This window comes from Piliocolobus tephrosceles, chromosome 21 (assembly GCF_002776525.5).
Source record: "Piliocolobus tephrosceles isolate RC106 chromosome 21, ASM277652v3, whole genome shotgun sequence".
In the NCBI taxonomy this organism is placed as follows: Eukaryota; Metazoa; Chordata; class Mammalia; order Primates; family Cercopithecidae; genus Piliocolobus; species Piliocolobus tephrosceles.
Window position 1 is genome coordinate 47,598,030 of NC_045454.1, and position 26,597 is coordinate 47,624,626.

Consider the following 26,597-nt stretch of genomic DNA (forward strand, 5'->3'; position numbering starts at 1 on the left):
GGCGACAGAGCGAGACTCTGCCTCAAAAAAAAAAAAAAAAAAAAAGGCACGTGGCTCCCCAGCCTTCGAGCCGGGCTTCCCATCTCTTGCGCTCTGTTTAATCCTCAATCAACTCTCCACGTGACAGGGGATTTTCGGGACGCCGCTGAATCCCAGGCTCTGGAGGACAGACCCTTGTCTACCAGCACCAGGCGCCACCCACCGTGGGGTCAGCCCAGCCGCGTGCTGAGCTAATCTAACATGGCGTGCAGGCTTGTAGGACTAACTTGAGTTCGGCGTGAGAAAGGCAGCTGCGTGCACATTTTATTTCTTCCAGTGAAACGGGAACATCCTTGTGATCTGCCCCGTTAGTAATCCCACTACAAAGCCTGCCTGCTGGAGCACATGCCGGGGATTCTGCTCTGAGACACTGAGCCACCGCCTCTTGAGGCCCCTCCACCCGCCCCCACCGGGCTGTGCACAGGGCACATGCCCAGGACACGAAGCCACTGGCCCAGGAGACACCTGGTGGGCAGGGAGGGTGTGGGCTCCCAGATGCCCCATCGGCTTGTGCCTCCAAGTGAGGCAAGGGAAGCAGAGGAAGGTCAAGGGTGTGCTGGGCCCGGTCTCCTGCTACGTGACCTTGGCAAAGTTACTGCATTACCCTGGTCCTCCCAAAGTGACAAGGCCCAGAGTTGGCACTAGACAGAGGGTTATATTGTCGGTGGGGGGAGAGGGAGAGGGGGGGGAGGAGGGAGAAAGAGGGAGGGAGGGAGAGAGAGAGAGAGAGAAGACGTTACCACTGAGATGGCTCTAGCCGAGAAGAGACCTCTCAAAACGAACCCAGTACTGCTCCCTAAGCCTCAGCCTGGCGAGGTCAGGGCAAGGAGCAAGGCGTGTGGCTAGGGAGGCAAGCCTGCTGCCCTCTGCACTCTCTCCTCTCCTTGGCAGACCTGGGGGCTGGGATCCCTCCCCAGCACACAGCAGATGCTCAGCAATGCTGGGCTGGGCTTCCAGGACCTGCCACTCTGCCCTCTCTCCAGCACTGCCTCACCCGCTCAGCAGGGAGGAACGGGAACAGGCTTTGCCGTCTTCACCGTTTTTGTTTTTTGGTCTTGTTTTCCCTTTTTGTGGAGAGTGGGGTCTCATGATGTTGCCCAGGCTGGCCCTGAACCTCTGGAGTCATGCAGTCCTCCTACCTCGGCCTCCCTAGATGCTGGGATTACAGACGTGAGTTACTGTGTTTGGACTTTTGTTTGGTTTTTAATTCCCATTCCGAAAACCAACGAAGCAACAACAAAAACTTCTCCCACTTGGGAACCGTGGGGTGCTTGCTCAACAAGCAGCTAGGAATGGCCAACTCCTCTTCCCTCCCCAGAGCTACGCGCCTCTGACTATGAAAAGAGGAGTAAGTGGTGGTTTTTTTTTATTTAAGTACAAAAAAAGAACCATATTGAAAAGTTAGCACGTATTTTTAAGGTATCCCAAATTCCATGACATCAAACTAACATCAACCAAGAGTTGGGCAAATCTCCCTTTCCCAGCTTGAGAATCACAACCCCACCACCCCACAACCCCAGGACAAATGGGAATCACCATACTCGCCGTCCGGAGCCTATTTTTTCACTTAAAGTGCTGCGTGCATCTCTCCAAGCCCAAAGACACAGAGCACACCCCACGGAGCAAACCCATTTTCCCGGCTGCACAACGTTCCACTGGCTCAACCCACCCCTGGTCATACAACTTCCCACTACAACAAACGAGGCTACAGCTTTCCTTAGACATGGAACCAGTATGCACATGTTCCCGAGACAGAAGTGCTAGGCCACAGGAGACACACGTGTAATCCACGGCAGACGGCCTTCCAGAAAGGCCGCCCATTTCTGATTCTGGATTACTGTTCCTCATTTGCTAAGAACTGATCTGGGGGAAGGATGTTTCTGGACGATTTCAGTGAGATTCACGTGCCCTACAATTCACCAGGTGTGCGACGCAGGAGCTCGTGTACCCACAGAGTGGGGCAACCCTCTTCGCCTTCAAATGTAGAGCATTTTCACCCTCCAAAGAAAACCCATCCGCATCCGCTGTCACCCTCCAGCCCCCACACCTACACACCCCTTCCTGCCTCTGAGCACTGGTCTGTCCTGGACATTTCATAGAAACGGGGTCTCGCACGGTGTGGCCTCTGGGTCTGGCTTCTCTCACTGAGCGGGGTGTCCTCAGGGTTCACCCACACTGGGCCTCACTCCTTCTCACGGCTGAGCAGATGCTAAGGTCAGCTCCCAGTTCTCTGTTTACCGTATTCCCCAATTTCCAACAATGCACATTCTTCCTTCTGTATCTGCCCCAAGTGATGTGTGGATGAAGCTGGCAGGGGCGCCCTGCTCCTCTGTCTCTTGAAGATGCCAAAATCTCCCACTGTCATCCTGTCCCTGCAACCACAACCCGCTCTTTTGGGGGTCCTGGCCCGTTCCCTGCAGCCTCAGGGCCCCCTCAGGGACTCCGGTGGTCTCCGCTCAGCCGTGGCCAACAGATGAATGGCCTAGGTTTTGACTAATTACGGAAAAGCCTGTCTACTTATCACGGGTGGAGCTGTGGGCAGGGGCCACCTCCCCCCATCGACCTCTGCTCCAGATGGAAGCTGAGCCCAGGGCTCTGCTCAGGTCTAGGGGCCGGGGGAGTGAGGGTTTGTATCCATGGTGTCCGAGTGATGCGGCCTGCACGGTCCAGGAATCGTGGAGGGAGTTGGAGACAAAGCCTGGGCTGCATTTTTACACCCACCTCTCTTTGATCAGAGAGGCTTTTTGCAGGGGCTGCTAAGAGCTGGATGTGAGCGCATCTGGCTGATGGAACCGTGCCCCAGAGGAAGCTAAGCTGCCAGCTCCCTGCCCCCGCAGGGATGGATGGTCACCCTGACAACGATGGGCCCTTGGGGGCCCTCAGATGCCCGGGGCCTACCCGAGTTGGGGGGCACATCCCACCCACTAGGAAACAGGCTCCCTCCCGCTCTCCGGCAGGCAGTGAATACAAGGAATGGGGTTCTCCCCACAGGTGGGCATGAAGAGCAGGTGGTAAAGAACTTCTAGTTCCTGAGGGGAGAGCAACCTCCTGCCTGGCACTGAGCTCCTGAAAGACACGAGATTCCTACAGAGGAGACGTAAGCCTGCGTTGCCTGGCACCCTCGTTCCCCAAACCCTCCTATCAGTCCGGCCCCCTTCCAGAGAAGAGACTCAAGTGAAGTGAATGAAATCCCAGCCCTGAAGCCGGGGTCTGTCCCAAGGTGGGAGTCTGTCAGGCAAGGCAGCTGGTCAAGGCTTCGCGGCTCTGAGATACTTAACACCTGTGTGCTTAAAGAGGGTGGCACACCGAGGCTGCGGACTGCTGCAGAGCACAGCCGCCTTAGGTCTGGGAAAGTGGCACAGAGATGAGGAGCTCAAATAGAACACTCATACTCAGAGACAGGCGCTCGGCAGGAGGGGAGATGCCGGGAAACCTGGGTCTAGGAGGCCACACCAGCAGGGCAGCCAAAAATGACAGTGGCACTACCTACCCCACCCCCAAAAAGAGAGGACTGACCTCGAAAGTGGCCCTGGCCAGCAGCTCTCACTGGGGCCAATCCTGCCTTCAAGGGATGCTGCATGATGTTTGGGGACCTTTGCGGTTGTCACCACTGGGGTCCAAAGGTCACCAGCCCTTAGGGGGGCAGGTCCATGACACCAGGTGTCATAGGGGATGAGTGGGAGTGGAGAACTGGGGTGGGGACAGAGCCGTACCTCCCCCACACAGACACACAGGGCCGGGGCCACCAGGCCTCCTCCTGCCCCGAGAGGCACTCTGTCGCCTGCTGCACAGACAGAGGGCGAGGGTGAATGCCCGCAGACCGGCTAGAAAGGAAAAACACCCACGGGAATAAATCCCACCCCTTCCTTGACAACGGCCTCCATGTGCCCACGGCATTCTGCTGATGGGGAGTGAATGAGGCCTTGCTTCCGCCACAAGCGCAGGCCTGGACTGCTCCATCTCACCTATGAGCTCGGGCAGGCGCCAGCCCTGCTGCAGGGGGTGGGAGGGGACAGCCCCACGCTGCCTCTTGTGTGTGTGCACAGGGCCCTGGAAGCTCTACGCAGGGGCTCTGGTACAAGGCTGGGTATCTAGGCAAGCGACCTGCTGCAGAGAGATCGTATTTCTTGGGGATTTTACAGCCGGGGGAACCCTGGAGAGCTTCTGGCCTGTGGGGGCAGACCTGGGCCAAGGGCTGGGCCTCCTGCCTGCCACGGGGCAGCCAGGGATGCTCCGCGGGCAGGTGGCAGCACGTCCACGGCACTGACCTGGCCTGCTCAGGGCTGCAGCTGCTGGCAGGCCCATCCGGAACTCCAGAGGCAGCTGCACTGGCTCAGGGTGTGGTGAGGGGATGGGGGCCAACCTGCTTTTGCAGCGGGCTCGGGGGGCGGGGGGGGGGAGGAGGTGGCTGTCCTGCAAGCCATGCGCCCCTCTGGGTTCTGCAGACAGGGAGGGGGAGACAGGGACAAGCTTCCTCTGCAAAGGCCAGGCAGCACGTCTCTTGGCTTTCCAGAACTACTCAACTCGGCAGGGCGAAGCGGACGCAGACGCCACCTCCATGCAGGGTGTGGCTTTGCACAGGATGCTCATTTGTTAAGCGAGATTTCAGTTTCATCTGGCTGTCGCAGGTCACACGTCCCTTTGAATTGTCCTCCTACCACAACCCTTTGAAGATGTAAACCTCCTGCTCAGTTTGCAGACAGCATGATGTCGGCCTGCCAGATCGGAGCCCTAGCTTGCCAACCCGTGAACACAGACACCCAAAATTCACAGGGCCCGGCCACGGCGGGAGGGCAGCTTTCCACCTGTCAGCTCCTGAGCACAAAAATGACAGAAAGGGGACAGCGGGATCGGGGGCAGGGGTCCCTAGGGGTCAAGGAAGGTGAACAAGCTGACAAGCAAAAACGTCTCTAAGCAAATCAAGGGGTGGAAAGCCGCCTCCTCGGCTCTCCTCTGAAGAATGTGCTCAAAAGAAAGTGGCCCAAAATGCAAATGGGACAGGGCAGCTGGGCCGGCCAGAGGGACACCAGAAAAGGGGGATTCTGGGCTGCCCCTTCCCTCCAATTGGGCTGCACACAGATCTGGACAAGGCCCGAGCCCCACCTGACCCGGACCGTTTCCCTGCCTTTTAATGCTCCTCTGTCATCTGTGCGGCGAGATGCTCTAATAGCCTCTCCAGCCTGGGCTGCTTATGAGAGCAGAAAACCCTGCCAGAGTCAGGGGCGGGCTGCCCGAGAAGCCTGAGAGCCACCGACACCCCCCAGACAGCCACAGAGGCCTCGTGGCTAATGATACTCCCTGCGTAAGGCCCTCGCTGCCCAGGCTAGGTCTAACTACATCAGGGGGTGCCTGAGCAGGGGCTGGGACAGCGGGGCTGGGCGCTCCAGGAGGGAGCCTGCCTGGAACCCCTGGTGTGTTTCACATGCTGCATGCTGCTTGTTCAGCAATTTCACGCTACACCGCCTGACAATGGAAGTGTGGAGCCCAATCTCAGTCTGCACTTCCCAAAAGTCACTTGTTTGTGAACACATGGCTGAACCCCAAATTGCTTTTAATATCTGGGCAGTCCCTACCGCCCCGCTGCAATTTCAGTTCTGACAGCACCTCTAGGACAAGCCCGAGGCCTGAGGCTTACAGCTCTATCTGCTGCTGGGCTGGTCACAACACCCGCGGCGCCCGCACAGCGGCACAAACACACAGACACATGCCCTTTCAACACAGTGACAGCCCTGAGATACCTAACTACTCCCTTAGATCAAAAAGCCGAAATCCCAACTTCCGGATCTCTCTTCCTTTAGCTAAGCCCAGAGTCTTCACTAGAGACATTCGGGATTTTCTGAACTGAGTCCTGGGGGCACCTCTCAAAGCCTTGCCTGCTGTAGATCCTGTTCTTTTTCTTAACCGCACCGAAAGCAGAGAAATAGCCAGAAAAATAAAGGTTAGCTCATTCGTCCAGACCAGCGCAGCCAGGAGAGACGCCACACAGGCCACCTATGCTGTCTCCATTTTCCCAGCAGCCAGGCGAAAAAAGCAAAAAGAGCTGGCGTGCCGCAATAGCTCATGCCTGTAATCCCAGCACTCTGGGAGGCCAAGGTGGGTGGATCACTTGAGCCCAGGAGTTGCAGACCAGCCTGGCCAACATATTAAGACCCTGTCTCTGTAAAAGGGGGGTGGGGGAAAAGTAAAAAGAAACAGGTGAAATTCATTTTTTTTTTTCTTTGAGACAGGGCCTCACTCTGTTGCCCAGGCTGGAGTGCAGTGGTGCAATCATAGCTCATCAATGCCTTGACCTCCAGGGCTCAAGAGATCCTCCTGCCTCAGCCTCCCAAAGTGCTGGGATTACAGGCGTGAAGCCACCATGTCCGGCCAAAATCCACCTTAATTATATAAACATATATAACATATATATAAATTACGTAATTTATATGTAATTTATATTTATATACAATCCATATAAATTATTTATATATTTATATAAATATACGTAATGGTGCCGGTGGAGGAGACACCTCAAACCCCAGACCCAAGCAGCCGGCCATGCCCCGGAGGCACACGCGGGCAGCGGGCTAGCTGGTGCATGGAACTAACTGGAGATGGGCCCTGGGCCACCGCCGTCCACCCGGCCTGCCCACCTCCTCTCTAGTCTTCAAGGTAAGGAGCGTTCTGGGCAAAAGTTCTCTGAGAAGCCCAGAAACAGACCCTGGTGGAGAGTCTGGGCCTTGGGCTGAGCAAAACGGCTGCTGGACCAGCCATGGGCAGGTGGTTGCAGAGCAGAGGCAAAAAAGAGCCTCTCTCCGCCTTGCTGTGTCCCGTTCCCAGCCGGCAAGCTCCTACCTGAGTGGCCACTTTGCCGTAGTCAATCCACCGCAGGGTGGCGAAGTTGGTAGATTCTGCACAGTTGAACCCGTGATTGAAGCCGGCGTGGTAGCCGTATGGAAATGTGATCATGAATTCCCCAGCCTCCTGTGTGATCTGAGGAGGGAAAGGGGACGGGTGAGGGCAGGGCCACTGGAAGTGCACCAGGGGATGGGGCGCGGGGACTTCTCAGCGGGTGCCAGCGAGCCTGGCTCACAAGCCAAGGGGGTTTCATGAAGTCAAAGGTGGATCCAGGGGCTCCGGGGCTCCAGCCCATTTACCACACGGCTCATGAAGGACAGGGTGAGCAGGCGCGGCCACAGCTCTGCAACCTCCACTCGGCTCAGCCGGGCCCCTCCAGCCCCAGCAGGCCCTGCCCTGCCCCAAGGCGGCCGCCAGCACCACTCCAGTGGGAGAACTACGGATGGAGCCGTGGCTGGACCTGCGGATGGAGCTGTGGCTGGACACGATGCCTGTGGGGCGTCTCCAGCCAGACCTTCACGGGGAGCGATGGGGGCCTTCTGCTTTGGAGGTGGCTGAGTCACACTCACAGTCACTGTGACACGTCCTGAAGCAGCTGGGGCTGGTGTTGGGGTGGGCGGTGCTGGCAGCAGCTTTAGAGTGCTCCGAAGACAAGACACTGCTCAGGACACCTTCTGCCCTCGCGTGAGAAAGAAGCCACCACTGCACGCGCAAAACATGCCAGGAAGGGGCCTGCGACACGCCGCCATCCCAAGCCACCCTTCCATCATATCCCAGCGAGGGGGTCTCCACGAGGTCATGGAGATCCAGAAACACCTGCACACTGACAGCAGGACCTGACACCACAGACCAGCACCCTGGAGAGCGGGCCGATGCTTCCAGACCCAAGTCCAATTCCGACGGCTGGCCCATCTGACTCCGCAGGTCTCTGAAGCAGGACCCCCTAAACTGAGGGGCCGAGGCGTGCGTGGCTGGGGTGGTGCCCACGATGACCCCAGACCTAAGGTTTCCCAACAGCCACCCCAAGGCCTGGAAGAAGAGGCAGGGTTGCCTACCAGTGCTGGGGGGCTGCAGCCTCACGTCCTAGGAACCCTCCCCGCTCCGGGGCCACACCGTCCCCCTACTCTCTGCTCACTGCTAAGCCTGTCGATAAAGGCTTTGAAAGACGATCACCCAGAAAGATCAATGACAATTCTGGAGCGATGGCTCCCACCTACTGTACCCCGGGGCTCAGGCCAAGGGCTTCTGGGAGGTGGGGCTGCGGGCCCAATCCACAGACATGGAAACTGAGGCTCGTGGACTAGAAGTGACTCCCCTCGAAGTCAAGTGGGCTTCTCATCTTTAACATCCAGTAAAACACAGGGATTACAGGCTGCTCGGAGTTCTGGGAGTAACCCCTGCTCCAGACAGGAATAGAACATGCCGGGCCCCCGGGCACCCCTCCCACCAGCCCTCTACCAGGTCATCCTCACCCAACCACGCTCTTGGTCACCACAGACCTCGTTTCCTCCTAGCGGTTCACATGAACGGCATTGTACGGCAGGGACATGTGCCTGGTGTCTTCCGCCCGGCGCGCGCTTCTGAGATTTGTTCCCACTGTCATGTGCACCAGGCGACCACTCCTTTTCACTCCTAAACAGTACTTGGTTGTGCGTGGATCTGTGGTTATTATCTATCCTCCTGTTGACGGACGTGCGGGCTGTTTCCAGTTTGGGGCTCTTGTGAAGAAAGCTGCAAAAACACTTATGTACCAATCTTTCTGTAGACACACGTTTGCATTTCTCCTGGGTAAATATGCACAGAGCGGCACTGCTGGGGCACAGGGTACATGCTTCTGTTTCCAAGAAACTGCCGAACAGTCTTCCACGGCGGTGGCACCGCCCCGCACCCACCCCGGCCGTGAGCAGTGTGCGGCTGCGCCCTCCTCACTGGCAACTGGTGGCGGTGTTCTGACGTGGCTGTCCTGGGACTGGCGGCATCTCCCGGCTGGCCGCCTCTCTCTAACTTCTACCAACGCTGGGCACCGAACCATGGCTTTCGTTCCTGCGGCTCCTTCGTAACGCGTCTGCTCAAGCCCCTCACCCCCAATGCGTCGGGCCGTTTGTTTTCTTATCTCTGATTCGTAGGAGTTCTCAGGCCTGCTGATCATTACTTACTCCTCCAGAAAGACGAGCAGAGACCACTGGATGCCCTGAAGTCAGCAACAAGCCGTCAGAACTCGAGAGGCTTTCAGAAGCCAGCCACGGCATCAGACATCAATCAAAACCGACACAGCTTGGAAAAACGCCAGTCCTTAAGAACACTATGATATTTTTCTTTTCAAATAATTAATTGCACCAATCAAGGAAAGTCAGTGTGCATTAAGTTATATTTTTAAATTCCCGTCCAAGTGACAGCCACGTGCATCAGAATGAACACACGACAGAAAACAGGGGTAGGGGGAGCACACGTTGCCCCAAGGCCTGGCCCCCGCTGTGCAGGACGTGGGGTTCTCTGGGCCAGCTTCTCCCCACTAAGCTTGGAGCTCCGTGAAATGAGGGGCAAATAAAATTAGAGTTTGGGGTTTTTTTTAAAAAAATGTAATTACTAGGCTGGGCATGGTGGTTCACACCTGTAATCCCAGCATTTTGGGAAAAGGCCAAGACAGGAGAAATGCTTAAGTCCAGGAGCTTGAGACCAGCCTGGACAGCAGAGTGAGACCCCATCTCTAGCAAAAAAAAAAAAAAAAAAAAAAAAAGTTAAAAAATTGAAGTAAATGCCTTTACTGATTCCTTTATCCTATCTGAGCTGGCTTCAGAAAGCTTCCCCCGACCACCTCCTCTAAGGCCAAGTGACGCTCCCTGTCTCTCCCTCGGGCCCATCCCGGTGTGGTGGAGAACCAGGCCTGCAGGCACGCGTCAGGCAGACGTCAGACTCACAGCCTTCAGGGATCCAGCTGGGCCCCCGGAATGCCAAGATCGAATGGGGGTGATGGCAGCAGAGAGCCAGGCTCTCACGGATGTAAGGACCTCACTCCCCCAGCCCGACCCCTCCTGTGAAGCGAGGCCTAGAACAGAAAATGCGCTCGGTTAGGACAAGATTATGTTCCTGCGAGGAAACCTGCGTCCTGGTGGCTTCATTCCACACTCACGGTGTCTGTCCCCAGTGTCACTGCTGTCAACATTATCCAACAATCAATTAGAAGGCATTGGGATGATGAATAGGCTTTGCGGCAAAGTCATCAGCAGTGACAGGACGCAGCCCCAGACACCAGGCACGGAGAAAGCCCGGAACTCGGTTTCCTCTGCGACCTCTTGCAGAATAAATGAGGGAGTCAATGGCAGATTACAGAAATACACACTTTTAATTATTAAAAAGCTCTGCTATTGATCGGCTTTTTCTCCTAGAAGTAAATACCATTACAAAGATTTATAAGTGGCGTGTGGGGAGTCACTCGTTTGAAGGCTGCCAGGAATTCAGATGAGGGACCCAGGCAGCTCTCTGGGACGTTCATCTCGAGCCCACGGTGTCTGAGGGGCTGAAGGATGGTCCCCAGGCGGGGCGGCACAGGTGCTGCTCGCTGCAGTGGGACAGGGGTCTTCACCGTGGCGGCCTCTGCAGAAACTGGTGCCCAGCCCCAGCAAGCAGCTGGGGGTGTGGGGGAGTGCAACCGCCCTGCCTGGAGCCCGCCTGCTAACACGCACGCTGCCAGCAGCCGCTCCAGGGCTGGTGGTGAGCCACCTTTGGCTCAGGTTCAGGGACTTCACAGACAAGCCACAGTGCGATACAGATGCTGACCCGGGTGTCCGGGCCACTCACCACCTGCCCACCCCTTCGATAGGCAGCCCCCTCCAGGAAGCACCACTTTGGAGAAGGTTTTAGACAAACCAGCCAGGAAATCAGTGCTTCTCGCTTCCCCGAGCAACGCCGTGGTCTGTCTGGTTTTGCTGGTAACGAATGATGTTCCAACCAGAAGACGGGGCAGGAGAGGAAAGGCCGGAAACCCGCACTTCTCCGAGCGAGATCCGCGCTGTCTGATGAACGCCCGCGGCGGCCGGGAGGCGGCCTCTGAGTTGCGGCCCCGCCAGGAAGAGCGGGTCCCTGATGTGCGAGCTGATGCTTTGGCGGTTTGATTGAAATGTCAGAAGCGATTTCTGGCTGGCAGACACTCAGGGCCTCACCACAGAGCACACTCCCGAGCCTGCACATCACTCTTCCCGTGGAACCTCGTGAGCTGGGCTCCCCAGCTGCTCCCCACTCCTGCCCAGCACTCGGGGCTGCGGCCTAGACCTGCCTTGCAGGTTCCTGGCACGTGCGTCTCACCTGGACAGAACTGGGGACACAGGCCTAGACTCTCCCATGCATGAAGGCTTCCCCATGGGGAAAGAACTGCCTTGAGTGGGTGCAGCTGCTGAGCCAGACCCTAAGCACAGCCTGCTCTGCTCCTGGGACACCAAACCCCGTCCATCAAACCAGGTGCAGGGAGGCCCCACCCCGGCCTCAGGTCTCCTCCATCACAGCCTCTGCCAGCAGCCCCTGAAGCTGTGAATTGAATGCGTTTACAGTCTTCACAGTGCAGGAGAGCCCGATATATCATTTCTAAACAGGCAGTTCTCTCCACGGCCGGGTGACATGGGCCGTGGGGTGCCTGAGACTGAGGGTGTGGCCTGGGGCGGTAGCAACCGGGTTCCCACCTCAGATGGGGCGAAGGGCTCTGCCTTCTGTTTCTTTGGCAGCTTCCTGCCAGGTCAGCAAGGGCCACCCCTGCCCTTCCACCCCTGCGGTTGGTCCCTGCAGAGGGCCTCTGATGCCCACACCCAGGAGGAAGTTTTGATGTGGTTTGGGAGGGGAGGGGAGGTTAACACCCCACCAGATTCAAGCTCTGTCATCCTCTCTCCCCTGTGGAAGAGCTGGAGGTTAACTGCTGAGCCACGCGGCCCTCCTCTGGCTTGCTGATCACTGTTCTAGAAACTTCTCCAGGGTTAAGCAGCTTATCTCCTGGGGTGTGTGTGGCCACCCGGGCTCAGGCCCAGCGCCCACTCCACCCACAGGCGTGCAGGCCCCGCCCCGTACGCACCCGGCTGAAGGGGATCCCGTACTTCTTCAGGATGACCCCGCCCCGTACGCACCCGGCTGAAGGGGATCCCGTACTTCTTCAGGATGATGGGTGAGATGAGGGTCATCTTGTGCCGCAGGAAGGCGTCGCAGCCCTGCGAGCTCCCGGGGAAGAAGCCTAGGGCAGGAAAGACAGACATCGGTCTCCTGGCCACAGCCAGCCAGGGTCGGTGAGGATGCTGCCCTCTGGGTGGGCAGGCTCTTTCCTCCCACGGAGAGCGGGCGTGTGGGAGCACAGAGCACAGCCGGGCCTGCCCTTGGTTCTCAGGGCCCCAGTGCCCGCAGGTCGGGGGGAAGGAGATGCACAGGAGCCGCCCCACAGTGCCCTGCCGTGAAGTCTGCCGGTGGCAGACAGTGGCGACACCTTCTGGCCTCTGCGCAGCAACCATGTGAGCAGATGCCGGGACTCGTCTCTGCCCAGTGGCGGGGTCAGCCCGGAGCCTCCTCACCATGGGAAGGACCAGGGTTACTTGTGTGACAAGGTGCCCACCCATGGCATACACTTGGATCCCTCACAGGGCACGGCTATGCAGAGACTTCCCCCTCTGACCTCCCCCGAGACTAAATCCACCATACCACAGCCCACACGGTCACTCGGGCAACGAGAGAGCACGATCCTGGGGAAAGGACGTGGTATGGCTGCTCTCGTCACTTGGTCAACGAGAGGACATGACCCTAGGGAAAGGACACAGTGTGGCCGCTTGCCTCTCGGAGCTGATGTTCTAGAACCAGACCAGCCAGGGATGGTGGGGAGTGAGCATTGCTGCCTCCCACTTAGGTACCTGCCTTCAAGGCCACGAATGAGACTGTGCACCTGCCCCACACAGCACCCTGGGTGTCCTCACTATCACTGCACGGGTGAGGAAATCGAGGCCCGGGCCAGCAACTGACTCACCCTCAGCCCCAGCACTGCCAGGAAGTGGCAGAGTGGGCCTGACCCCGGGCTGTGGTCAGGGCTCACAACCTCTTCCTGTTACGCCGAGCTCAAAGTGGCGGGCTGCGTGCACATGTGTGGGGCTGTCCGTCCAGCAGTGCACGCCACAGCTTAAAGCAGTGCCTGGAAAGCAGGCACTCACACCAGCGGCTCAGTGCCTTCCCAAACCTCATAGCCAGGCTGGGCACGGTGGCTCACACTGGGAATCTCGGCACTTCGGGAGGCCGAGGCAGGTGAATGGATCTCTTGAGGCCAGGAGTTGGAGACCAACCTGGTCAACATCATAAGAACCCATCTCCACAAAAATAAAAATAAAAAATAAACCGAGCTTCCTAACTAGCACAGTTGAGGGACGTTTCCAAATCACAAGGTGAAGACCCATGCATTTAGGGGGTAAGGTAAGGACGCCCCGGCTTCCCGGCAGCAGCTGCCGAGGCCCACCCCCCTCCACGTTCAGCACAATCCCTGTACCAAGGGGCTTCCCTGAAGCAGCTGCGTCCCCGTCCCCGGAACCAGCACCGGGGGAGCCAGACGGGCCCGAGCCAGGAAGGGCAGTTCAGGGAGGGGACTTGCCGCCTCATCTTGGGCACTTCCTGCGCCACGACCCACTCTGCCAGTGGCAATGGGCAGGAGGCTGGCCCAGGAGGCAGGAGGACGGGGGTCAGGTGTGGACTAGGGGAGGCCCGCCGGTGTGAAGCCCAGCTCCAGTACAGACTGCAGAGCCTAGGGCCTGCTCCCCACCAGCGCTGCTGGCTCTTCCTGGGCTGCGCCTGTGTCCTCTGCCCTGTGGCGGTAGAGAGCTACTGCTGAGTGGATGGCAGAGGTGTGGGGTGTCATGCCTGCAGCATGACACCCCACAGGCGTCCATCTCCCGCCCGGACTGACCAACAGCCTCGGCCAGCCCGAGGGCCCTTCGAGAAGCCTGCACAGACCTCAAGCGCCTCCAGGCCAGGACACATACTCAGTGGGTCGTTGGTGGAAGGTGGCACACGTGTATGTGACAGCACCAGCACACAGAGGCCCAGGCACACGGGGAGGCCGGAGAGCAGGGCCACGGTGCTTCTGCTGACACCCGGCCGCACAGGCACCACGGTGAGGTTTTGCAAAGTATAGGGGTTTGTCGAATCCAGCAACTTTTCTCTGCACTAAAAGCATTTCAATTAGAATTATGACTGCCTGCCACCCGGCCTGCCGGCCTCTCCGCAGTTCCTCTTTTTAATGCACAGTTTAAGTGGCTCTCATTAAAGCTCTAACAAAGGCGCACATTTTAAGTGATTAGCACCAATAAGGCACCAGCACATTAATGCTCTCTCCATGGGCTCCACAACTCTCCCGGCGAGCCCATGTGGAGCACAGCTATTCATTTTCCATATTAATCGCACACCCCTTCCACCGTCCCAATGACGGAGCACAACACCTCCCCCCAAGAGTCTGGGAGGGGCACCTAGGAACACAAGCGGGGTCGGCTTCGCTCTCCCCAGCACTGCCCCAACCTGCCCCTCGCTGCCATCCAGAGGGCAGGACAGGCCTGAGCCAGAGGCCACAGCGGGCTCAAGGTGTTTCCACGCAGCCGCAGGCATCTGGCACATCCCACCGCCCTTCCTGACCCTCCTCGGGGTTCCCAGCTAGGCTGGCTCCCAGAATTCTGGGAGCTGCTCTGCCCTGCTGAGGAGTGACTAGGGTCTCACTCTGTCACCCTGGCTGCAGTGCAGTGGCTTGATCACAGCTTACTGTAGCCTCGACTTCCCAGGCTCAAGCTATCCTCCCGCCTCAGCCTCCTGAGTAGCTGAGACTACAGATGCGCGCCACCACGCCTGGCTAATTTTTACAGAGACAGAGTCTCATTATGTTCCCAAGGCTGGTCTTGAACTCCTGGGCTCAAGCGATCCTCTGATGTCAGCCTCCCAAAGCACTGGGATTCCAGGTGTGAGCCACTGCACCTGGCCAGAGAGTCCATATTTTCTAAGAACCCCTGTGAAAGCACCACAAAGAACTAATTCTTCCCTGGCTCCCCCTCACCTAGCCCAGGCACTGAGCCCTCTGCACACCTAGAAACCGAACCAGCCCTCCAGGTGCCTGGCCTGGCCTCAGGGTAGAACCGGTCACATTGCAGGGAGAGAGGATGTGGCAGTGCTTGGCGACAGTGGTGGCCCTGCCAGACCCTGCCTGCGGCCTCTCCAGCAGGCTCTTGTCAACCTCTGCTTTTCTAATGCAAAAGTCGCACTGGGTGAGAAGGGAGGGGACAGTGGCTAACTGTAGTCTCCATTAAATATGGAGGGGGAGAAGTGACTGGCAAGGATGGGGTGGCCTCTCGATCTGGGCACCAGAGAGCACCAGGAAGGGCCCACCCGGGTGAAGCCCAGCTCCAGTACAGACTGCGGAGCCTAGGGCCTGCTCCCCACCAGGGCTGCTGGCACTCCCCAGGCTGCGTCTGCGTCCCCTTCCCAGTGGCAATAGAGAGGTACCGCTGTGTGGACGACAGAGATGTGGGGTGTCACGCCTGCAGCAGACTGGGAGCCCACAGGCACTCCCTGACCGCTCAGTGAGGTTTTCTTCTGTGGCTTTCTAAGTGTGGCTGGCTGAATAATGGAACTTCAAGGCATCCATGTGCTGACCCCTGGGACCTGTGAGTGTGACACCTTCCATGGTGAAAAGGACTTTGCAGATGGGACTGAGTTAAGGATCTTGAGGTGGGGGAGCACCCTGGCTACCCGGGTGGTTCGATGTCGTTCCGCAGGTCCTCAGAACAGCGAAGCAGAGGGACACTTGGTTAGAGCAGAGGAAAGTGAGGAGAGCAGAGGAAAGTGAGGAGACCAGAGACAGAGGCTGGAGTGATGCGGCCCAAGCCAAGGGATGCGGGCGGCCTCTAGATGCTGTAGAAGGCGGGAAACGGGTTCTCCCCTGGGGCCGAGTCAAAGGATGCGGGCGGCCTCGAGACGCTGGAAAAGGCGGGAAATGGATTCTCCTCTGAGGCCTCCAGACAGAGCTGGCCCTGCCTGCACCTGGGTTTTAGCCCCTTAATGGGCATTTTAGATCCCTGGCTTCCAGAACTATGAGAAAATGTGTGTTGTTTTCAGCTACTAACTCTGTGGTCATTTGCTACAAGAGCCTCAGGACGCTAACACAATGCGGGGAATGTTTCTTTAGCTTATGTCTTCAAATGTGTTTTGGAAATTGGTATTAAAAAAAATACAATGGGAGAAATGCTTTAATCTGGCTTTTCTTTCACAGCTTTAGTATGTAAGTGAGCTGGACGTTTGCTACAGCTTGCCTGTGACTGCAGAATTTCCACTATCAGAAGCATGCTCCTAAGACCAGGGTTCACCTGTGCATAAGAACAGGGCCCAGGTTTCCAACAGAAATGCTCAAAAATACCAAGAGCAAAGCCCACAGTCCAGAAACCAGGAGACTGCGTGCCAGGAGAGGGGCCGGCCCACTCCTCAAGGACTCGCCTTCCCGTCCGTCCCCGCCACTGAATCTGCCGCGCTTGGGCAACTTTTCCTGCACAGCCACGCAGCTCCGGGCGCGATCTCTGTGACAGGAGACCCTGATTTCTCTAGAAAGACTGACAGTTCCCATCTCCAAAGCCAAAAGCCCATGGGAAGGGGGAAGAGAGCGTGTGGCGGGCGTTCTTCGGCTCGAAGGTTTGGAAGGGACAGAGGACGGCAACCAGGCAGTCCCGGGAGCCTGTACTGAGGCTGGGCGAGAGCTCCTGGAAAAGCCGCGGCTGTCGTGTGCTGACCTGCCCAACGCCGTCCCTGAAGGGCGCGGTGCTCGGACAGGGCCCTTTCGGTGCTGTCAGAGGAACGATGGGTCCTCACTGACCCTCACTCTGCACGCGCCCCAAGCTGTCCACCTGCCAGCCCGGAGGAGCCAGCTCTTGAGCGGCTGGGAGCGGACCAGCAGGAGGGAGGAACTGCTTTAGCCAGCTGTCTTTTCATGACTTTCTGGGCACTCAGGAACAGTGAGGTGTCATGAAACTCGCACCCCTGTTGTGCTGTGATGCCGGTGCTGACATGGGAACCCTGCTCAGGTGCCTCAGGGCTGGGTGGTCGGGGAGTTCAGGGTGGCCCCACCCTGGGTGTCTCCAGGTGTCTGACCTATTTCCAAGCACTCCCTCAGGCACATGCTGGGGACCTCTATGACAAACCCCTCCTTTCCCAAGAGTCCCCAGGGAGCATGTGAACGTGGGCTGGTGGCATCACCGGTGAGGACATGTGCTGAAGGTGTCCAGGCTGGGTCCCAGCAGAGCAAGGGCAAATGCCGTGTGGCCACCATGCCAGCCCCCACGCAGGTGAGCGGACTGCTGGCTGAACTGTCTCCTTTCCTAGGCTTTCTCAGAATTAGCAAGGGCACAGTGTGGGGCTGGGTGATGGAAGAAAAATGAACACAGGCTGCCCTCCCTGGGCCCTGGCAGCCTTTGACCAGGCCCAAGAAGTCTGCACTAAGAAAACTGGAAAACAGGAGTGTCTGGGCATTCTGTGTGAATTTCATGGAGACAAATTGCGCAGCAGAAGGGCGTGAATCTGACCACGAGGGTGGGAGGAAATGGAAAAATCACACAGTAAAGGCTCAAAGAATGTCACCACTCCCCAAAACCCAAACCCAAACCCAAACAGCAGCAGAGCCCGGGGGATGCCAGCTGCTCCTCCCCTCCCACAGGCCCCACCCACCCAGTCCCTGGTCCCCAGAGCCCTCGGGGCAGTCACCTACCGATGGCCAGCCGCTCCAGGCGCTTGCCGTGCTCTGGTGGGATGGCGTACCTGCGAGAGAAGGGAGGCACGTCAGAGGCAAGGTCAGTGGGGGCTACGCGTGGGGGTGTCCCTGGTGGGACCTGCCTCGGGGAGACACAGACAGTGCCCAGGGCAGAAACAAAGTGCAGTCGTGGTCAGGGCTGTGAGGAAGGGATGGCTGGGGGCGGGGCTTTCAGGATGGAATCCATAAGGAAGCGAGGGGGGTGGGTAGAGGAGCGGGGAGTGAGGACCATGGCTCGGTGGCTTGTGACACACTCAGAAAGCCAGGAGTGTGGATGCTCCCGGTGAAGCGGCATTACACTTCGGGGAGGCTAAAAAGGCAATAGATAAAAGAAAGTACTGGAACTGCGGGTGGCGAGCGGGTCCTGGGGGACCGAGTTTGGAAGAGGAAGCATCTGGGGCCCCTGGAGCTGCCAGCCCACGTCATGGTCTCCAGGCCCACGTCACCCGTTTCCTGGCACCGGGAGCCAACAGGGAAAAAGCAGCTCTGGGAACGAGAAAAGCTGCATTTGTCACCGACTTTGTAAGTTTTATTTTCGCACATTTTACATTTGAAAGATCACCAAGGCTACATCGTGAATAAGAAAGACGTGAGATCAAGTTTGTAAACAGAGGAAGCCAAGTGGGGGGGGCGTCCCGCTCACGCTGCACCGGAAGCTGGAGACCTGCGAAGCTGGGACTCTCTTCCCAGGAGGGAAGGTGGGCACCAGGAGCTGCAGCCTTGAGGGGAGCGAGAAGCCCCAATGCCAACAGGGACACCACCCAGCCCACTCGAGACCTCCGGCAAAACAGAAACCTCATCTCCAAGCGAAGGAGAAGAGGACGAGGACGCACAGCTGACTGCGGCTGAGGCTGGTCAAGGCCCGTCCCCAACCCCCACTCCAAGTAACAAGGCCAACAGCTCCCGTTCTAGAACAGTCACACAGATGAGAGGACACGAGACGTGGTCTCTCCCCCAGACCCCTCCAGGGCAGAAGCAAGACAAAGGAACATTCAGAGGGTGGGAGACAGCCCCTGCTCCGCTACAGCCCCTTCCAACTGAAAGGCCACTTTGTTTTTCAATGAAATAAAGAAGCCAGCTGTGGTGGCTCATGCATGTCATCCCAGCACTTCGGGAGGCCGAGGCAGGCAGATCATCTGAGGTCAGCAGTTTAAGACCAGCCTGGCCAACATGGTGAAACCCCTCCTCTACCAAAAATACAAAAATTAGCTGGGCCTGGTGGCGGTGGCCTGTAATACCAGTTACTCGGGAGGCTGAGGCAAGAGAAGTGTTTGCACCTGGGAGGCAAAGACGCAGTGAGCCAAGATGGTGCCACTGCTCTCCGGCCTGGGCGACAGAGTGAGACTCTGTCTCAAAAAAACAAACAAACAAAAAAAAAAGCCGGTGCAGTGGCTCATGCCTGTAATCCCAGCACTTTAGGGGACCGAGGTGGGTGGATCACAAGGTCAGGAGTTTGAGACCAGCCTGACCAACACGGTGAAACCCCGTCTCTACTTAAAATACAAAAATTAGCCGGGCATGGTGGCAGGCGCCTGTAATCCCAGCTACTTAGGAGGCTGAGGCAGGAGAATTGCTTGGATCCAGGAGGTGGAGGTTGCAGTGAGCCGAGATTGCACCAGAGCACTCCAGCCTGGGCAACAGAGCGAGACTGTCTCAAAAAAATTTAAAAAAATAAAAATAAAAATAAGTAAGGAGGGGGCAGGAGCTGGAGATGAGGCGAACATCACAGAGTTTCTGCTCTAACAGGACACAAGTAATTAATTTCTGGGCATGCTCCCACGGTCCCTGGCCGAGGTGACCCCAGCACCTTCAACTCTGTCATCCTCAGAGAGTCTTTCTTCCATTGTCTGGACAGAGGTGCGTTCCTCTTTTTTAAATGGGCTTTTATCGTTTACATAAAGATAAGAAAAGTTAATCCCAATCCAAAGCACCTTTGTGGGATTAAAGACCCCTCCACACAGGGAATAAAACCCTCTGCTCCTTCTGGGAAGATGCCGGGGACAGGAAGGAACTAATTTATGGCTCCAAGGCTGCGATGATTAATGCCGTATCCCCAGCCTACAATGCTGCTCCACTTAATTACTGCCTGTAATTGGGAGTTGTAAAGATAAGATTAATTGAATCTGGTGAATGTTAAAAGTTTAATACATTGGAACGTGGCTCCGGCGTTATCAGAAAGCACAGACTGCGGGACGCCAGCCCAGCGTTCAGAGGAGCGGCCCCCAGAGAAATCACAAAGGACTCTTGGACAGGAGATGGACAGCCACAGAGACTTCCGGGCTCCGCCACCGCCAGCGCCCAACAGCGAGCTGCACCTCCCACCGCCCAGAACAACCCAGCGACGGCCTCGGGGACCAGAAGACCTGATGCTGGCAGACCCGCCTCCCAGCCACCCCCAAGGACGCAGGTGGAAGAAAAACCTCAGTTTCCAAGAGAAAGTGCCGGGACAGGGCTCTAAGGACAGCCAGAGCTGAGCAAGGCTGGAGGCACCATGCTCCATCCACGCCGGGCTGAAGGCTCGCTCAGGTTCACTTAGGGGAGCAACCCCAGGATGGGGGACTAGAATTGGCCTCGGGGCCTGCTTCTCACACCAAGGCTCTCTGGGTGTCCGGAAAAGCCCAGTTCAAAGGACAGGGTTGCAACGGCACCGGTGGGCAGGCCAGGGAGCTGGCGGATTGAAGCAGACGCATGACAGAGACCCACAGTCACCACAGGAGAAGAGACTCAGGGAGGCTTCGGGCCTCCCAGAGGGGCGTCTCAGCGGGGTCCTCCGCCCAGGCCCCCAAACAGCAAAGGACGCTTAGCCCCCTCCTTGTAGTCCCTGCTCGGGGCCACGCTGGGGCATCCCTGACATTTGGCCTTGGCTCTGGAGGAAAAAACAAACAGGCAAAAGCAGCTATTCGGGTTGGAAATGTTTGTTCACTAAAGCTCGAGGCAGGGGAGCATCTGTCTCGCTATCAGCGAGCAACTTCTCGGGCTGTAAAACCAAGTCAGGCTTATCGGCCACCGACACGGGGAGGCAGTTTGTCTCGCTCCCTGGGAGCTCGGTTCCCATCGCAAGGCCAAACTTCATGGCCAAAATCAATCAGCTTTGCCTGCCTGCAACCCCAAGAGGTCTCTTTCTGGACACGACAGCCCTGTGTGCCCGGGTAGCATGGGCTCTTGCATGCCTTCTGGACAGACGGCTGCCCAGGCCCTCCGGCTCCCGTGCAGGGGCCACTGGTCCCCAGGTGGGCCTGCTCCCAGCCTTCCTCTTCCATCCAGCTCTGAGATGCTACCGGCTCCATGTCCTGCACGGGCCCTGCCCATAAGCCCCCCGCATTCCCTCCCTCCTCTCCCTCCCCCATGCCAGCACCACCTCCCGCTGACACAAAGGCCCCCACACCAGCCTCTGTCCTCTGACTCCATCAACCTCCCCGGGCCCCCACAAGGGCTGGCCACTTCTCACCCGGTAGAGCCCTGGAGGCCTGGTCAGCGCACGTGTCCCTCCTTTCTGGCATCTTCAGAGCACATCCCCAGGACTGGGGCTGTGGGTGGCTGGCCCTCTGCGGCCATCAGCTCTCCCTAAGCCAGGGGCAGAGTGCGGAGGGTCTGTGGCCCAGCGCACAGGGATTGCTGGAAGAAGCTGCAGAGGTCAAGACAAAGGAACCAGGAAGAGCAACTCCTGGAACCTGGTGGGTCTGTGCAAGGCAGAACAGGCCACAGGGCTTCAGAGGGCAGAGTCAGAAATGTTAAGGGGATGGGAGACTTAGCTCAGTGCAGTGAGGATTCTTCCAGCAAGCGAAGCTCTCCGAGCATGGAGCAGGCGCCTTGGGGTGTCTGGGCGGGGGCTGAAGACAGTGCCGTTGAGGAGGCTGCCGGGGGAACCTTTGGGAGGGAGGGGCAGCCTGTACAGGTGCCTCAGGTACCCCTGGCCTTTCCTGGAGGAATTTGGTTCTAAATCAGGGCAAATGCAATAAGCAAGTGCCCCTCTGAGGACTCACATCGGCCGGGACATGGGACCCAGGACCTAGGACCCAGGCATCGCCATTTCTCTGCACCTCTGTCCACAGTACCCCCTGCAGGGTCTCCATCTCCATGTTCTCAAAGCCCTGCCTGCCTGCCCCCCACACCCACTCCCTCTGTTCTAGAACGCTCTACACAAGCCTTTCTGGAAGACGGTAAACCACAAAGTCAAAGAAACTCAGCTCCACATCTCCAGCCTGGGCTCCGGAGCCATCTACCTGGTAACCACTCCTGGTGCCCGGTGCTGGCCACGGAGGGCTCCACAAGCTCCGTAAGAGCCACACGTGGTGGTGACCGGCAGGCCGAGAAACAAACCCAGGCATTGGACGCCCTTTCGGACAGTCAGTCGTGTGCAAGCCAAAGCAGCATGGGTGAGAAAATAAAACAATAGGAGAGACAGACACCAGGATGTGGCCCCCCTGGAGCCGGGGACACGAGACACACGAGGTCACACGATGGTGAACAAACAAAACGACGGCCCAGCAGTGCACCAGCTCCTAGACCCGTGGGAAGACACATGTGAGGCGGCACAGTGACCCACCAACGAGGACACGAGTTCTGGAAGGAAGGACACCCTGCCGCAGGGAAGGTGGGTGTGCAGGCACGGGCAGGGGAGCAGCCCCCGGACCCTCTGCCTTCCCAGGTTTCTCTTTTACACTTTGAGGTGCTTTGAGTAGTGAATGTCACCAACCTTACACTTACTGCCACCCAAGAAAGGCAAAGCTAAAAGCCTCAAAGCCACCCACAGACAAGAGTGGGGCCAGGCACCTCTCAGGGGCTGGGACCCACAAGCAGAGAGCGACTGAGGTTGAGCCCTGCGGCCTGACACGCACGAGTCTGACCAGTGTCCAAAGATGCCAATCACACGGGAGGTCAGGGTTGCAGCAAGGACCGGGCCCCGACGTGGGCAGCAACGAGCCGCATGTTCCTGTTTCGGTGCGGATCCAGAGGGTGGGGACGCCCCACCAGGCTCAGCCAGTGTGCTGAGATGAGGCCTGTCCGCGAAGGCGGCAGAGCTGTCCGGGGCCCTGACAGCCTTGCTGCTGCCTGTGCAATTCCCCAGGGGCTCCTGGCGAGGGGTAGGTGAAGCTTTGCCAAGGGCCCCAGCAGAAGCTCCCGGCCATGCAGAGGAGGGGATGGACGGTGAGCAGCTCATGAGACGGAGCTGGAGCTGGAGCCAGAGCCAGAGCCAGGGAATCAAAGCAAAGGCGTTCTCTGCAGGCAGGTGCTCACCTCCAGCCAGGGAACGGGCCGCTGTCATCTCGCCGCCACCCGGCCCGGGAAAGAGTCTTCCCGTCCGCTGCAGAGGATGCTATTAATAGTGTAATTTTCTTGGTGTTTTGTTTATTCCCCCGGAATGGCTTGATGGATGTGAATAATTATCAGACTATAAAAGCCAGCAAATGTGCTATTTTCTATCGCTCTAAATCATCAAACAAATAAAGTGTGAAACAGCATTTTTGAATATAATTTTCCCCTCTAATGGCTTAGAATTATTTCAAGAACAATGAAAATAAATAAGCAAATGCCTTTGAGTTAAAAATTAAATGAGTGTGTCAGGAAAGGGAACACAGGCCGTCCTGGGCAGCCGGGACCTGCCCGGGAGCCCTTAGCTACGACAATGGTGAGCAGATGGGCTTGGGGCCGCATGGCCCAGGCCACCCCTGGGTGCCATCTCATAGAGCCCTATCTGGCTCCATAAAAGCATGGCCCTCACTGGGCTCTGCGAAGCAGGTGCTGTGGCTCCTCCTGGGCTGGGTGATGCTGCATGGTGGGGCTGCCTGCTTCACCTGTGGGCACTGCCTGCCTAGCTGATGCCCCAGCACCCCCAAACACCCTGCCTGCCACGGCCGAAGCACACCGCACCTGACCTCGGAACCCGAGGCGGAGGGGATGGGGGTCCAATATCCTGCCCCCGTCACGGCCTCTGCCTCTCCCAGCCACGGGCAGGCAATGCCAGCAGGGCCACTCCTCTCCGACCAGGCAGGAAACCTGAGATCGGGCAAAGTTTCTAGATGAGGGGTGTAATGCTGGCGCCAGCCACACATGTCCCCACCACACCTACCAGCTGCCCCAGGCTCCCTACCTGGGCAGCCCTTCCACAATGACCAGGTAACTCCCGGCGCCCTCTCCCTCCTGCTGCAAGGGGAATGGGCTCCTTGGAGGTTCTCAAGCCAGGGCTCTGTGGCCCCTCACCTCTGGCAGTGGCCCCTGCCTGGTACCATCTTGCTCGGTCCCTGTGGATGGCTCCAATCACAGTGAAAGGTTTTCTTTTAAGATTCATGCACCTTTCTCCCAGGTGACAGTGGCACTTGGAATCCATTCCATGGCCCGGCCTGACAGCTCCTGCCAGCGGAGGCTCTCGGCAACTAGGTGCCAGGGATGAAAACGCTCTCCTCCCTGCCCCCCCGCTCCCCGCCCCCACCGCTGAGGTACGTGTGCCAAGAGTGGGGGTCCGACCGGGAGCCCTTCAGAGATGTCGGCGCAGCCCAACGCGTGCTGGAGGGTGAGGAAGTTAATTTCACAGTGTCTGCACAGGCCTGGGCAGACGGGCCCTCGCCATTTAATGCGCTATCATCACAGACACAGAACCAGGGAGGCAGAGCACGCGCACACCATGCTGCAAGTACCCGAGACCAGGTGTCAGGTTGGACAGAAGCCACCTGGCAGAGTGAGCCGCCCACGCAAGCCCAGGAAGGCCACGGCAGATCCAAATGCCAGCGGCGCCCCCAGGACCCCAAGTGGCAAGCAGAACAGAAAAGCCATAGCGATCGCCACCCTTGCAACAAAGCCCTACAGGGGCCCTGGCCTGCGACCCAGCAAGATGGCTCTGGCCCACTGCCCTGTGGCTGGCACAGGCCGGGAAGGAGAACAAGCCGGCTATAGGGTGGGCTTCCTGTGAGACCCAACAGAGAGCTGCTGTCTCAGCCCCACACCCACGCAAGCCCCTCAGCCGACATGCAGTCCCGGAGCTAGCTGAAGACGAGCCAGGCCAGGGCAGCTCTTCTGCTCTGCTCCTCAGAGCCGCATGGTGACTAGGCCAAGGACGCACAGGCCTGTGCGGTGGCACTGTGCTGCACCATGTCAACTCCGTCCACGAAAATGGCCAAGTTCTCCAAGCGCCTTCCATGTATGTTATGGAAATTACACCTCAAACAAAGCTGTTCACAGGAAACTGGGGACCTGTTCACCGCACTGAGGACACAAGGACCAGCGAGCCACAGTCCCTACCTGAGCTGCTGGGCTCAGTGCCACAGACGCACTTGGCTCTTCGGAGTGTCTTCAGTGTTGTGGAGTCCAGGGTGTCCACCAAGTTAACATAGGCCCCACCAGAAACCCTGAAGAGACCAGGTCACAGACGTCCTCTCTGGAAAAGGCACCAGGCCCAGGTGGTTTTAATGAATCCTACCCAATGACCTTCATCAAAAGGGACAGTGCTCATGTACACACACAGCTGGCAAGCAGCAGGGAAGATCTGATGTTACTGAGCTCGTTTTCTGCATCTGGCATATTTTCCCAATGGATGAATAAATGAACGAATGGGAAACCCTATCACCAACAAAGAACACACAAGAAAATGGTCAGTCAGTCCCACCTGGATATAAAAATCCTAAACACAGTATTAGTGAGTCAAGCACACTAGGCTATGGCAAGACCAAGAAGAGTTTATCACCAAGGTTGCAGAGACATTCCAAAAATTAGTATCTATCGAAAATTCCAAAGCATTCGGTACAAAATTCTCAGGCTACCAGGACTAACAGGGACTCTCCCACTATCACCTTCACGGCGAGGCAGGAGAGGACACAATCTGCCCGTCATCACAGCATGCGTCACACTGCATTGGAGACACTAGCCAATGTGATACATCAAGAAAAAGACAAACAGTTTAACAAGCAGAAGGGATAATACAAACTTTTTTTTTTTTTTTTTTTTTTGAGACAGAGTCTTGCTCTGTCGCCCGGGCTGGAGTGCAGTGGCCGGATCTCAGCTCACTGCAAGCTCTGCCTCCCGGGTTCATGCCATTCTCCTTCCTCAGCCTCCCAAGTAGCTGGGACTATGAAAGCCCGCCACCTCACCCGGCTAGTTTTTTTGTATTTTTTAGTAGAGACGGGGTTTCACCATGTTAGCCAGGATGGTCTCGATCTCCTGACCTCATGATCCGCCCATCTCGGCCTCCCAAAGTGCTGAGATTACAGACTTGAGCCACTGCGCCCGGCCCAAACTTCTTAAAATCATAATATAAACATCTAAGAAAGGCATGATGGTGCATGCCTGTGTTCCCAGCTCCTCAGGATGCTGAGGCAGGAGGATCACTTGAGTCCAGGAGGTTCAGGCTGCACTGAGCCATGACTACACCACTGCATGCACTCCAGCCTGGGCAACAGAGGGAGACCCTGTCTCTTAAAAAAAAAAAAAAAGGAATAAGAAAAAAAGAAAAAGTTTAATTATAACATAAGTTTCTACTTAGGAAATCTAAGCAAACAAACAAACTGGTAAAACTATAGAATTAAACATAGCCCAGCGAGGTGGCAGAATTAAAAAAAAAAATAAACAAAAAGAGGGTTTCCTCTACAGCAGAGAGAACATTAACAGAACACTCTAAACCCACTAGGGTAAACCTGTCCCTCGTCTAGGGTGGAGGAGCAGGAATTTTCAACACAAACAAGGCCACACACAGACCTGGTAGCGTGCTTACCTGCTGTACTCACAGGCTCTGACCTGGGAAGCCGGCACCCACCTGGGTAAAACCCCTCCACACCCCTGCAACAGTGCATGGGGACGGGCGGAAGGAAGGGCAGGTGCCAGAGCTCACCACACAGGCACGAGAAGCAGGAAAAGTATGCTACCAAGGGCCACCCCAGGAGGACGGGTCGCCCAGGCCAGGGGACCACCCCACCGATCAGTCTGGCAAGATGAAGATGTTAGAAAAAAC

The 26,597-nt window shown here is 57.3% G+C and overlaps 1 protein-coding gene across 8 annotated transcripts in view; it reads right to left on the reverse strand.

Annotated features, from left to right (window-relative positions):
* KDM4B (lysine demethylase 4B) overlaps positions 1-26,597 on the reverse strand; it is a 193,569-nt gene that overhangs the window by 68,317 nt on the left and 98,655 nt on the right. For 6 of the 8 annotated variants that reach the window (XR_002725124.1, XM_023185634.3, XM_023185633.1 and 3 more), the window contains exons 7-9: positions 17,618-17,667; positions 11,985-12,088; positions 6,874-7,011 (exon numbers count right to left, since the gene is read on the reverse strand). Coding sequence is in view for 5 of the 8 variants with exons in the window: in XM_023185634.3 (XP_023041402.1) it covers positions 6,874-7,011; positions 11,985-12,088; positions 17,618-17,667 (292 nt within the window). In the remaining 3 variants the exon portion in view is untranslated. Of the gene's footprint in view, positions 1-6,873; positions 7,012-11,932; positions 12,089-17,617; positions 17,668-26,597 lie in introns of all 8 variants that reach the window. The other 2 variants (XR_002725125.1, XR_002725126.1) reach the window with 1 other exon arrangement.